The sequence below is a fragment of the Eurytemora carolleeae genome, unplaced genomic scaffold, assembly GCF_000591075.1.
Source record: "Eurytemora carolleeae unplaced genomic scaffold, Eaff_2.0 scaffold194, whole genome shotgun sequence".
In the NCBI taxonomy this organism is placed as follows: Eukaryota; Metazoa; Arthropoda; class Copepoda; order Calanoida; family Temoridae; genus Eurytemora; species Eurytemora carolleeae.
The window spans coordinates 38,065-52,684 of NW_019396489.1; the positions used below are offsets into that span (position 1 = coordinate 38,065).

General features: G+C 34.5%; 2 protein-coding genes across 24 annotated transcripts in view; both read left to right on the plus strand.

Moving 5' to 3' along the window:
• LOC111704240 (zinc finger and BTB domain-containing protein 3) lies at positions 1-14,614 on the plus strand. Of its 21 annotated transcripts, XM_023476401.1 has the most exons (5): positions 1-405; positions 1,620-2,054; positions 13,503-13,674; positions 13,738-13,804; positions 14,353-14,614. In XM_023476401.1, exons 1-5 carry the CDS (start codon positions 118-120, stop codon positions 14,393-14,395), a joined length of 1,005 nt encoding a protein of 334 aa, XP_023332169.1. In that variant the 5' UTR covers positions 1-117; the 3' UTR covers positions 14,396-14,614. The 21 variants fall into 21 exon arrangements, with proteins under 21 accessions (XP_023332169.1, XP_023332174.1, XP_023332173.1 ...); XM_023476413.1 differs by lacking the exons at positions 13,503-13,674; positions 13,738-13,804; positions 14,353-14,614 and adding exons at positions 11,613-11,677; positions 12,370-12,569 and having other exon boundaries at positions 2-405; XM_023476417.1 differs by lacking the exons at positions 13,503-13,674; positions 13,738-13,804; positions 14,353-14,614 and adding exons at positions 10,282-10,360; positions 11,041-11,207 and having other exon boundaries at positions 2-405.
• Positions 5,490-14,620, plus strand: part of LOC111704239 (uncharacterized) — a 22,283-nt gene continuing 13,152 nt past the window's right edge. The window contains exon 1 of one of the 3 annotated variants that reach the window (XM_023476400.1): positions 5,490-5,718. Coding sequence is in view for 1 of the 3 variants with exons in the window: in XM_023476397.1 (XP_023332165.1) it covers positions 6,148-6,210 (63 nt within the window). In the remaining 2 variants the exon portion in view is untranslated. Of the gene's footprint in view, positions 5,719-5,854; positions 6,211-14,620 lie in introns of those variants that run through there. The other 2 variants (XM_023476397.1, XM_023476399.1) reach the window with 2 other exon arrangements.

A 14,620-nucleotide genomic window follows, 5' to 3' on the forward strand; every position in this document is an offset into this window, starting at 1 on the left:
TCGGGCCGGCTCTGGCTTTCCACACAAGCTCAATTACTAAGAATAATGGCGTCCAGTTAGACCATATTTTGTGCACGAAAGATTTATTTGATAATTAAGCCCTAAATAAAAGTGATCATGGGTGCTGGTGAGGATTTTCTATTGAAATGGAATGATCATCATTCTTTATTTTTCGCTGGAGCTGAAGAACTTTGTGATAGTGAAGAATATACAGATGTTACGCTGGCAGCAGGACAAAGATTTTTCTCAGCTCATAAACTCGTATTAAGCATTTGCTCGCCGTTCTTCAGAGCTTTATTTAAACGGCTGGGTGTCCACAAATCTGTGATATTTCTGAAGGATGTCGAGCCGAGGCATTTAGAGCTACTGCTGGAGTATATGTACAAAGGAGAAATTAAAGTTCAGGTATGAATATCATGATCATAATTTAACTGAAACCACATGGTACGGCCTAGTAAACGATTTATGGTCCCCCCCTCCCCCCTCCTATCAATATTGTACATGACTACTTATTTTTTAGAATAATTATGTGGCTAGGACAGGCTAGGGGGCTGAGCGCCCCGGCTAGTACAGGCTAGGGGGCTGAGCGCTCCCCCTCCTATCAATTTTGTACATGACCACTGTCTCAACAATTTTCAACAAAATAAGTTTATATTTAAAGGGAGTGTTTGCGAAAAATGAAAGGGGGTATAGGCTTAATGCGATAAAAAAGCGCTTTTGATCGCTACTAATATTTCTTCTATCTGTTGCGTCTATAAGGAGAAAATTGTTAAAGACGTCCATAAATCGTATATTAGGAAATTACCTACGGTTATCTTTATGATGTATTAATCGGTTTACTTTTAAGGATCAGTACATCTTTTTCCTCTTTCTGGCAAAAAAAATTCCTGTAATTTTTGGTTGAAATATCAAGTTTTTGGTACAAATTATTACAATCGTGTGTATGAGGGAGGGTATTCTGCAGGAATATTCTTGAAAGTACTGATTTTAGTACTTTAACCTACACGAATGTCAAAAGGGCCACTTCTAGTAAAATTTGAACCAATGGAAATATTTTTTAAGTTAATGACATTCTTATGTAAAGAGCTGGTTTAAATATGGATCAGCATAACTTTTCTAGATCCGCTGGATTCAATGATAAAGGTTGCCAACCTAAAACCAGCGTTTTGGAAAGGAATTATTTCAGTATTAATTAAAAAATGGATCCGGATCCAGGTCATTTCTTTAAGATTACTGAATTTTTATGACAAAAAATTATTTTCAAATTTTTTGTTTATTTGTTTCGCTTATTTTTATCCTAAAATTATTCAGAAATGAGGAAATGTTATAATCTCACTTTTTTCATAAGTTCAGATTTGGGTTTTAGGAGTAAAAAGTTTTTTTTGCAGTTTTTGGTCGATATTTTATCCCCCTTGGATCCGGATCCATAGATCCGCATATTTTTGCGGATCCGGATACAGGAAGCCAAAATCTTGCGGATCCAACGGATCCGGATACAGGAAGCATTGCATAGAATCATGATTCAGGACATGGGTCTTCCAGTCGTCTTCCTACTTTACATTTTCAAGGGTCTCACAGATGCCTTCAAAATTACATATTTCACAATATTTTATTTCTAGGAGAGTGAGTTAGTAAACGTATTGAATGCCGCACAGAGTCTCGAGATCAAAGGATTAACCGACAGCGGTCAGAAAACAGAGTCATCACATTCTAAACCCGACCCACCGAGACCCGTGAAACGCCCATCCCCTGGACCCGCCCCACACATAGAAAACTCAGTACGAAAACGCCCCAGACCCGAGCCTACCCAGCCAATCATCAGTGCCCCGCCCCCGACCGCCGAAGTCAACGTGAAGGAGGAGCAGGAGGTTATAGCAATACCCTCGGATACGGAGTGGGTTGAGCCGGGGGGCGGGACGGTGTCAGGTTACAATGAGGAAGAGGAGGGTGTGTACAACAGCACTGTGGCTACCGGCTATGAGGAGATGGGGTATGAAGGGGAGGAGTACTACAATGAGGAGGGGATGATGAATATGGGTGAAGGAGATGATAGGGTGAGTACCTTACGCATTTTTTAAATGGTACTTTCCGACATTTTTAAAATTCTTTTTCAAAACAAGGGATTTAAGTTTTCTTGGGACATTGATTAAACATTTCAGAATTATAACGCTAGTTAAAGGATATTTGTAATTTTAAGTGTTTTTCCACTTAAAGATGGGCATGTACGATTCAGAAAGGTACCCTTTAAAGCATTGTCTGATCAAGTATGAATTAGATATTGATGTTTATAGTTTTATAAATTAATCATTTTCACCAATTGTGTGTTCTCTCTCAAAGTGAATTGCGCATTTCTACTGCAGGAAAACATATAGGATTTATCAGAGTAAACAATTTTTAGATGACAACATCTTTCACATTGTAGATCAGAAAGGTTTCAAGGGTACCGTTGTAAATCGGGCATTGTATCTTTGCATGGAGTGTCACTTGAAATTACGCTTACTGTCCCTTTTAATGTTTTTAAAGCTTTAATTCTAGCTTTCGGGTAAAAACATATTTTAAGCAAAAATAAGGACCTTGAAAAAGAAAATCTGTAAATATATTCAGTAATTTATAAATATTCGCCCCCATTTTTATAAAACAGTATTTCTTATAAAAATATGTTTGATGTTGGAAGGTTTCATCCTTATTAATAGATATCTCACATTTCCTCATGGTATGTTAGATATCTACAAATATTGTAATATATCAATAATATGCACTTGGTAGGGGAGGCCTTGCAGTCGTATATATGTGTTAACCAGTTACTCGTTTTAAACATGATGTCTCGTTTTTTCTTGGTGAAATAGTCCATTTTATTTAAGCATGTAATCTTATGTTATTAATTTGATCCTTGCTCCTAGGTTGGGAGTTGGGACTACTATTCCAATCAATCCCTGTCATGTGAAATCTGTGGAAAAGCAAGCGCCACCAAGAAAGATTTGCAAAAGCACATGAATACCCACACTAAAGATAAACCCTTCCCTTGTCAGTATTGTAAGAAAGGGTTCGGGGATCCCAGTAATCGTCGGAAACATGAACGTAATGTGCATCTAAAAAATGTTATGGAAAATTCTGTTTCCAATGTGCCAACCTTCTAGCGCATGCAGTTGCTGTTTACATGGATTTTTAAAAATATACTTTTGCGGATTTACTTGTTATGCCATTAATTTACTGATGTATATCGTTAGGTTGAGTGTATCGAGACAGTGCAGCCTGACGGTTCAAGCTTTAGATCTTGGAAATGTGCTCTATGTGGGCACTCAAGCCGGTCAAGAGCTAATATTTATAAACATCAACTTGTACACAGCGGTCAGAAACCGTACACATGTACCGTCTGCTACAAATCCTTTGGGGATGCTAGCAATCGGAATAGACACATGAGAACAATTCATAAACAGTCAGCAGCCTCTGCTTTGTAATTAGTTATGTTTCATAAAAATACAATTTCATGTCGTGATAACATTTAGCGAGTTTCGTTTTTGTTGTTGCTAATTTGACCTTCTGGTTGCTTTGTAGATGATCTGTGAAGAGACTGGGGATGATGGTGTGAAAACCTTTGTCTGCACTGTATGTGGGAAGGTCTCGTCTACACGACCCAACGCTGTGAGACACGCTTACATTCACACTGGAGCTAAACCATATCCTTGTGGTTTCTGTGATACTTCATTTAATGATCAGAGTAATCGGAAACGACACATGAGAAGAAAGCATCAGATGGAATGATACCACTTCAAAAGGTTTCATTGAACAAATTTTATAAGTTAAGGCACATTTGAAGCACCGTGTCGACATCCGTACAAATGTGAGATAAATAAATATTTTGTGTCATTTCAAAGTTGAAATTTTTTTAAATTGCAATGTTCGTATTTAGCTTTTTATTTACTTTGCTATTTCTAGGTGACTGAATATACAGATGAAGAAGGAAAACTAATGTATCAGTGTGGGGGATGTAGCAAAATATCAAGTCACAAATGGAACTTGCAACGACACATGAGAACTCATAATGGGGAGAGGCCTTACCGTTGTTTTCACTGTGCCCAGCGGTTTTCTAGTTCAAGCAATAGAGCACGCCACTCTAAAAGTTGTAAATATACCCCACTTAAAACATAAATCAACTAGTTATGTACATTGTACAACATCTCTTGAAAATAAAGAGGATTTATTTAAGCTGAAATTTAGTATTCTATTTAATAATTATTAGTTATTATTCTGCTAAAATGGGTCTGTCCTAGTATACGATTTTTGGACCCCCCTNCTTCCGGATATAAGATACCATAGCTTCCGGATATAAGATACCATAGCTTCCGGATAGAAGATATCATAGATAGCTTCAATATTCCGTAGCTTCCTGATACAGTAACCATAGCTTTCAGATATAAGTTCTGTGGATATACTTATCATGTCTTCCAGATTTTAATCTTGATATTGTGCTTACAAGGATTTTATTAGAAACTATTTCTATGGCTCTCCATTATTATCGATCTCAAAAGTTCCTACAAGGTACAACGTCTCCGTCCATCACAAAATAAAAGTAAAAAAAATCAAATTAGCTCTACAAATAAAGTTGAGATTATTTTATTGTCAACAATGATTTTAGATTTGACGGATAATCATAATTGTTTAGATCATTTTCACCTCAAAAAGTTGTGAAGTTTATACATAATAAAAATGTCGTATGCCAGGGATTATATTTTTTCAAACTTTTGAAATAATATTTTGCCACAGATTTTTTTCCCGCAGCATAGTAAACAATTATTGCATTGTTTTCCCGTGCAACGGCGATTAAGGGAGGGAGGGGGGGGCATCAAGTCGAATATAATCTTTTTTGCATTAATTAGAAATATTTCTCTTAAATTTTATCTCTATTTGTCGGCAAATTCGTGATTTACATTTTGGTTTAAGCTTTGTTTATAGTTGGTAGCTACCTAAGTGTCAATGTCATGCATTTAGGTTAAAAATCTGAAAAACTTTTTCTAATAGCTGGCTCAAGACACTCTTCAGATTGTAGACAATTTGAAGAAATTGAATAAAGATTTTATACTATCTTGTAATATTAATAATTCCAAGCACTAGATGTATACATTTTGAGATGCATTATGTTAATATTTTCTATCCAAAACAGTTCACACAGGCAGAGTAACTACAGAGTAATTTGACAATCTGTTAATAAAAGAGAATTACCTAGGTAAAAGTGATACTTTTATTTCCCAACTAAATTCACATGGTCTCCCACTCCCCAAATTAAGAACTTTTTATTTTGGTTTTGGTTACTAAAGAATCAATTTTTGTTAAACTTTTATTAAGTTGTTATTGGAAAGCTTTTTTACAGTTATTATTTTCTTTCCAGGCCTTATCCTTTTTGTTGTCATAACTTCGGTTGATGTTGAAAATCTATTTCCTGCGAATAAATTTTCATGTTTACAATTTCAGAAAATATTAACTTATTGTTATCAAAAATGCGAGGTTGTATAATGTTGTTTCTTTACTAAAGTGTGGATCGGCGATGATTATTTAAGTCATAATAATCTTTGGCACCGTCATTTAAAAGCTGAAAGATTGCTATGGACATCTCTAAACGAACATGGCCCCGATTAAATATTTTTCCTTCGGATTTCCTGAAAAATAATTGGTACAATCCACAGCTTTCTATTTATCAAGCTACTGAAAGAATCGACACTGGTAAGGAGCCCAAAACAAATAATTAATGAAGAAACTGGTTATTTCAAATGTCGTCTTTTTCTGGAAATTTTAACGCTTGGTAGATTATTAACCAGGTTATATTGATCTTACTCATCTTACAGAAGGGTTTACGTATATGAATTTGTTTACCTGTACCAGTCGTTCCAGCATAGACGCTAGTATGCAGTGATAACTAGAAAACTGAGGAACAGGAAGACGACTTTAAAGCAATAATTAAGTGTATTTGATGTTGTTACAAAGTATGGCTATAGCTTTACTAGTAACTAATGTAAAATGGGTAATTTTACGCTGCACAATTGCTCATTTAATTGCTCGTTATTTAAAGCCATAAATTGAGTCTTAAAGTCGTCATCCTATTCCAAAGTTTTCAGGTTCTCACTGTAGTTCATGTTTTGATAAAAAGAGTGAATGATGAAGATTTTGCTGCTTCTGTTCGCCTTTGGTGCTTATTTCAGTTTCTCAACTGATTTGGTATTTAACAACAACATCCTAATATCTTCTTTAAAATAATTTTAAATTAAAAAAAAGTTGAAGGAAATCAAGTATACAACGCGATATTGAAGTTTGCAGCAAAATATTGGGCCCCCTCCGATGCATGCATGGCCATCGGAGCCTGCACATTTTAGATTCAATGCTAATTACTTCATCGGAGAGATGATACTTTATACTTAGTAAAAACTAATTACTCCACCGGAGTAATTAGTGTCCTGAGTAATAATAAACATCCCTCCGGTGGATTCATTGGTTAATTATCATCCCTTCGGCATGGAGTAATTAGTGTCCTGAGTTTAATTAACATCCCTCCGATGGAGTAATTACTATGAAATAAAAATGTGCAATCCCTCCGATTTTACCTCCGGTGGCCACTGCTTCGGCGCAGGGTACCGAATATGCGCCGCAGTAAACTTCAACCTCAAGCTAAACATTTAATAGGCGTCGGGCGTACCTTGGCGGAGGGGGGGATAGATAAAACTCCTAAGAATGCGCGAATACCGGATAATATTTCTTTAATTTTCTCTCTCTATGACAGCTTACCCTGATAGCTTGCTTCTATAGATAGTACAAGTTAAGGATGGTGTCATGTTCAAAATTGATAGGAGGGGGGTGTGGGGGGGGGTCCAAAAATCGTATACTAGGAAATTACCGCTAAAATTAAGGATATTTTATTGTTTTCAGGAGTTCAGTGGTTCAGGTTTACTGTGTCCATATTGTTCCCATAGGTTCTGTAATAGGTCGTCTTTAAACCAACATCTACCTGTTCACACTGGAGAAAAGAAGTTCCAATGCACTAACTGTGAACGTCGATTTACGCAGTCCAGTAGTTTGTACAAACACATGAAATTCTCTTGTATTAGGCAGTAATATGTGTGACCAAACATTAAAATAAACTAATTTAAAATAATTTTTTTTTCAAAATTAAATATTTCAGGCTGTCGTGCCAGGAATGACTTGTCCGGTTTGTCATCGTGTGTTTGCCAGCAATTCTGTACTCAACCGACACATGCCTGTACACACCAAGGAGAAGAAGTTTGAATGTTCTAAATGCGGGAAAGCGTACACACAATCCAGCAGTATGTACAGACACCAACAAACCTGTTACAACTAAACTCTTCACTGTAATCTCTGGTTGAAATGCACTGTATAACCCCGGGTGCATGTTATTGTATTAAATGATCGATAAAATGATCGCAATATATATTTTAGATTGAGCTGAATGGTATTGCAGTTGTTGGACAATCCTTCAGTAAATCCGAGCCTGGCGCTACTGTCTGTATGTACTGCATGAAGGATTGTAAGACTCCAAGCCTTCTTGTACGGCATATTACTGTACATACCAAGGAGAAGCACTATGTTTGTGAATGTGGGCGAGGATACACTAGACCGGATAGGTTTAGGAAGCATATTAGTGGATGCGTAGCGTTCCAACGATCTCAACAAAATACATCTAACTAACATTGTAATTGTACACTATCAATTATACATTATCTGTGCATATATGTTTAAGTAAAAGCACATAATCTTTATAATAAAACAAGACATTCGTAAATATGTTCCCTATAGCCTGCCATTCGGTATGACCGAATGGGCTGACATTTTTTTGTGGACACTCATGGGTAGCCTGGGGGTGACAATGGCAAAAAAACTAGCTGAAGGCAACTCCGTGGCCTTCAGCTAGTTTTATATTATCTACTTTCAATTCAATATAAGTTTTTATTGTATTTACTAGTAGATATTTATTTTTATTTTAAAAGCCTACTTTTAATTCTTTCAGTATCTCATCTTTGTTTATGTAAATACTAGGCTTCAATTTTAAGCTTTGATTGTTGGTCTTTTATCGATTTTTTTTCGTGGATTTAAAAAAACGAAACTTTTAAAAGGCAAAGTTTTTCCAATTCTTGCCATCCAAAAACCTTCCCTGAGGTCGCGAGAGGTCTCACAAAAAAATTGGACTTGCTTTAACGTTTATCGGTTAAAAGCAAAGTATATACATAGATTTAGATTGTTTTAACGTGTATGAACTAGGTTTGCTAAAAACAGTTTTGTAGATGTTTTATATTTGATAATTCAGTTTTGAATAAATTTTACATTCTGAACGAGAATTATATATATTTTATTAAAAAAATCGTATTTTTTATTTTACCATTATTTTTTATTAATTATCAATATTTTTTTATTAGTTGGAGAGACGGTTCCGATGTAGCATTTGTGGAAAAGGGTTTCCCTACCAGAGTAAACTTGACCAACACTTCATAACTCACACGGGGCAGAAGAACTTTGAGTGCACTAACTGTGGGAAAAAGTTCACTCAAGGTGGAAGCTTAAAGAAGCACATGATGAAATCCTGCCAAGCTATAAAAGACGTATATGTAAACGATATGGTGTCATGATTTAATGAATCAAGTTGTTAATCAAATAAATGGCGTACACTAAAATAGTACTTATTAGTTATTTATTATCAACACCAATTATGTAATGTTTTAGGACTCCTCGAGGAAGAAATATGAATGCCCCGTGTGTGGAAAACGTTTTATAACTCCATCCAAGCTAGCTAGTCATCTAGTGGTTCACACGGGTGAGAGAAACTATCGTTGCAATCACTGCGGGAAGATGTTCACCCAAAGTGGAACTTTAAAGAAGCACATGATAAAATCCTGCCAGGCCATGAAAGACGCCTATGGAAGCGATATGGTGTCCTGATTTAACTAAGTTTTTGAAAATAAATGGCCTACACTAAAATAGTAATTAATGAAGTAAAAAAAAATGATCAAAAAGTTTAATTAATAATGTTTCAGGACTCCTCGAGGAAGAAATATGAATGCCCCGTGTGTGGAAAACGTTTTATAACTCCATCCAAGTTAGACGTCCATCTAGTGGTTCACACGGGAGAGAGAAACTATCGTTGCAATCACTGCGGGAAGATGTACAGTACGGCAGGTGTACTGTCCCGGCATTTGCGTAAAACTACATGCGGACTCTTCTCAAATAACTTGGAGACGGAGTTTAAAGACGGAATGACGTCATAAAATTTTCGTTTTTTTAACTTTAGTTATTAATGGATTTTGGACTTATTTTACGATTTTATAATAAATATGTACAGCATGACGTAGACAGTTAAATGATTTTATTTTAAATGTTTCTCATGTTCAGGTTGGAAGCAAGTATACATGTACTGTGTGTGGGAAAGCAAATTCAACTCCGTCAAAACTAATTCAACACATGGTTGTTCACACAGGAGAACGAAACTTTCCATGTGATATCTGTGAAAAAAGATTCACACAAGCAAGCGCCCTGAAAAGACACCGAAATAGTGCACATTTTCCTTAATTTTATCAAATATACATCACAAAATAAATGTTCATGTTTTAATTGTTTATCTGTGTTTGCTTGTGATCTTTACAAAAATTAAGTCACATTTTTACTTTAGGTGCGAGGTCACAGATGCACATTATGTGCTTTATTATGTGCAACTCCCTCAAAGTTGGAACAGCACATGGTTGTACACACAGGAGAGAAGAGGTTTGAATGTGATGTCTGTGGGAAACGGTTTACACAGTCGGGAGGTCTGAACAGACACAGGAATACTCTTCACAATGTTCAACCGACTGTAGAATAAAATATTTGAATATAAAAGATTTTTTTTCGAGACGGGATGGGGGGGGGATTTATGGTAAATTTTTATTGATTTAGGTTAAACCTTATTATTTTCAGGAACCCGCGCACACTTGTCGACACTGTGGAAAGCTATTCAGTTCCGCGCGCGGCATGCGGGAGCATGCTGTAGTGCATACCGGAGAGCGTAACCATGTTTGTGGCGGATGTGGGAAAACATACTCTCATAGAAGTGGGCTGTGGAAGCACACTTCCAAGACAGGATGTGGTGCAGACCTCTCAAATGTTTAATGACAATATTTTTAATAAAATGACATAAATATATTTTAACAAATATGAAATTAGTTTTTTTGGTGAAATATCCTGATTTGATTTATTCCTTCTTTTTAAAAAAATGTTAAACTTTTTGATTTGCATGATTTTATGATTTAGGTGGATCGAATTTGTTCATACTGTTCTCGTCAGTTCCCCAGCCCATCAGCTCTTATTCAACATCTTCCAGTTCATACAGGGATTCATTCATTCATGCGTTCAGTCTTTAATTTAATTCATTTATCCTTAATTTATTTATACTTATTCTTTTTAATTTATCCTTTAATTTTATTTATTTATCATTAATTTAAATAATTTACTTTATCCTGTAGTTCATTTTTTTTAATCCTTAAATTCATTTCATTTATATTCTTAATTATTTATTAACTTATCCTTAAATACGTTTCATTTATCCTGTAATTCAATTTTTTTAAATTTATTTATTTTTAATTCAATTCATTTATCCTCAATTTATCCTATAATTCATTTCATTTATCTTTTATACATTACATTCTTTATTCATTTCATTTGTCCTGAAATTTCATTTATTAATCCATTAATTTATCCTTTAATGCATTTTATTTATTCTTAATTCACTTTATCTACCTTTTATTCAATTCATTTATCCATTAATTCAATTTATTTAATTCAATTCATATTCATTTCATTTATCCTTTGATTGAATTCATTCATTACTTTTCAATCATTTTTATTTTGTTTTTATCATTTCTTTTCTTTATCATCTATTCGTTATTTACATTTGGCATTTGACATATCAATATCATGCCATTTTTCCAGATTGAAAACAATTTTTGATATTAATAAAAGAGGGAAAATAGTTAAAAGAATCTATCAGCAAAAATGAGGAAATGGTTGTAGGAGAACGTGTGTTTGAATGTAGCGGATGCAGCAAACGGTTTAAAAGATCCAGTCACTTGTACAGACACATGAGAAACATTTGCAAACTACAGCTAGGACAATAGAATGTACAATCATGTTGCATATAGTAGTTAATTGACTTAAATTGAATAAAATGGCGTAGGAAATCCCGTTTATTACTTGAGTGTTTAATTTTCCCTATTTTAGGTTTGTGGTGTGTGTGGGAAACAGTTTAGCCAACGGCAGAACTTAAACATACACATGAGAATCCATACCGGGGAGCGACCGTTTGTCTGTGACATTTGTAAAAACAGTTTCAACCACAGTTCAAACTTGAACCGTCATATGAAAAATGTTCATGCTGACATCATCAATTTAATTAAATGAATAATGTATATAAATCTGCTAAATATATTATTATCTAAACTTATGTATTCAACTCAATTTTTCACAATTCAGTTGAGACTTTAAACTCTCTTATAGATTTTGGAGCTCAAAGCAATTGGTTTTATTGAACTGATTTTGGATTATATTTTGATATTAGACACTAGTTAATATTATGACTGTTGCAGGAATGTGTGTGTCCGTTGTGTGGAAAAGGTTTCAGTACTAAATACAATCTAAAAGTGCACACTAGGAAATCAGACCTGATTGATTAATTGATAGATTTCTGTTAATTTGTTAAATTGGATTTAGTACAGTGATGACCATAAAACTCTGAAAAAGGAAGATTACTTTTAACTTAAAGTTATGACTAAGAAAAGTCCATTGAACATGAGACACAGCCCAGTTACGTAGTGTACAAATACCCATTTTAAAGTGTTAAGATAAGTTCTAGTAAGTGATTATATAAGTTACAAGTAAAACTCTTTGCTTTGTTATATCAAAAAATAGACTTAATTATTGCTTAAATGTCGTCTTCTTATTTTAAAGTTTTTGTTCTCACTGAATGATGTTTAGATAAGCAACTAATTTGACGCTTGTTGACTTAGCAGTAAGATTGTTTAAAATTGATATTTCCGCGTTAATGAAAGATTCATTGAAGATTTATGTTTTTATTTTCTTTTTGAATTGATTTTGCGGGTTGAACAATTGATACACATGGTGCTCCACATCATATTATACCATCAACTTAGCTTTTGGAGTGTACTGCAGTAATCTGCCGTACACTAATCGAAGAAAGTGTAGGGTTCAGTAGACAGTGACTACATCGTATATAGCTCTAAATTAAGTTTTTCGGGACTGATCAGAAAATTAAAAAAATGGAGATAATCCAATATGATGTGGGACGGTATGTACATAATGTTTGAGTCTGATTTTAATGTGAAGGACTGTTCACGAGAATTTGAAGCAGTATCGCTGTATGCTCTGCAGCAGGGAGTTCACCCAGAATAGTAGTTTGAACCGACACATGCGAAGTAACCATTCAAATCTAGGAGAACCGACTCTAGACCACATTTGATTAATTAATCAACTGATATTGTTAATAGTTGTAAAAATTGTTGATACAATAAATGTACATAATGTTATATAGCACGATAACTTATAAATGGATCTATGTATTCTAATAAGATATATATTTCTTATTATTATGGCATGCTGGCAATGCATGCTGGGGTGGAAGGAAGTGCTATCTTACAGCTGGTGATGGAATTAGGTGAAAGGCTAAAATATATTCGTCCCCCCCCCCCATTCTCCCCTGACACCGTTGATTTTGACAATTTTATTAACATTTTAATGAGATTACTACTTTCTTGGACAACGTTTTATAATATTGCAAATAAATATAAATTTAATATATCAGACTAATTTATCCGTACTTAGACGATTTTTCTTTTTGCAAATTTAACTCTGTTCCCATCCCCCCCCCACCCCCCCGCCATCCCATCCCGTAAGGTATTCCTTAACTAAGCCTATATATATGTGTGTAGGAGGAGGTTAAAGGCGAAGACGACCTTGGATACAAGTTCCTTATGGATATCAAGGATGCTGACTCCTACTCTTGTGACATGTGCAACAAATCCTTCACCACCAAACATAATCTGCGAGCACATTGGCGCGTCCACTCCGGAGAAAGGCCTTTTATCTGCCCCTTGTGCAGTAAGGCGTTTAAGCAGAAAGCACATATGAACAAACATATTCAGTCGCACAAATTCTAAACGTATTTCGTGCGTAAAAGAAATTTTTAATTTTTTGTCTAATTCATACCAACATCGTTTATTTTAATCGTGTATTTGGTTGACTTCATGTTATTAATGTTAAACTTAGTATATAATTTTACATTTTTATCTTGCTCAATTAATAATATTTTTATATACATTTTTTTATCATTTTATATTTTTTCAGTGCTAATCTAATGTGATCCGAAAATTTGATGAAATAAATAACATTTAACAAATATTTTTTTTCTAATTCAGTTAATAATATTTTTCGATTTTGTTTATTTCTTTTATTTACTTTAGGGTTTTGGTGAAGAAGAAATGCGCCTGATGGGTTTGATAAATGAGGATGAAGGAAAAGGGAAGAAGAGAAGAAGAAACGGCGGAGGAAACTGTATTTGTATTGTCTGTGGGAAAGCAACGAGGGATAAGTACAATCTGAACCGACACATGTTAACTCACTCCGGTAGACAAGGTGAAAATTCAAGATTATATTTTACAAAAAAAAATTGGTTCAATAATTATTATTTTATTTTAGGGGTTAAACCTTATTCTTGTGATATTTGTATTCCTGTTAAAGGATACTTTGATACAACACAGCTCAGGTTTGTAATTTTTTATTTGTTTTGAAATTTTTGAAATCTTAGAGTTTTTAAAGAAAGTGTGAATATTCTGGATGGTGAAAATGACTGAATCTGAAAACATTCGAATTATTTTTTTTGCACATATGGTCAATAGTTATGTTTTATGATGATGATTTATTTATCTACGATCGATAAATTGAGATAAATGTTTTTCAATCGGACTGAGTTTAATCAATCTGCATCAAAATTTTCGGGCAAATCTTATTTTTTCTACGTATCACAATTTGAACTATGGTAAAATTTTGGTTCAAAATTGGATTGTGCTGTGTCACACAAACAACACGATATTTACGTCCCGCGTAAGCTTTTGAATTAAAGAGGGTTCCAGTGATTTCAAACACAGATTTTTACATTCGGCGTCCCGCCGTCGGGGATGCGTTGTCAAACGGTTAAGGATAATATGGTTACAGCAATGAAACTGCCAATTTTTTGTTTGACGTTTTACGTTCACAATATCTACGTAAGAAAATGAACAAAAAAATATGTTAAAATATATTTATTTTCTTTAGGAACCACATGAAATCAAAACATCCGGACATCCAGCTCTCATAAACAAATGCAAGAAACCATAGCTTCCAGATAGAAGATACCATAGATAGCTTCTAGATACAATATACCATAGCTTCCTGACATAAGATGCTATAGCTTCCGGACATAAGATACCATAGCTTCTGGATATAAGATACCATAGCTTCCGGATATAAGATACCATAGCTTCCGGATATAAGATACCATAGCTTCCGGATATAAGATACCATAGCTTCCGGATATAAGATA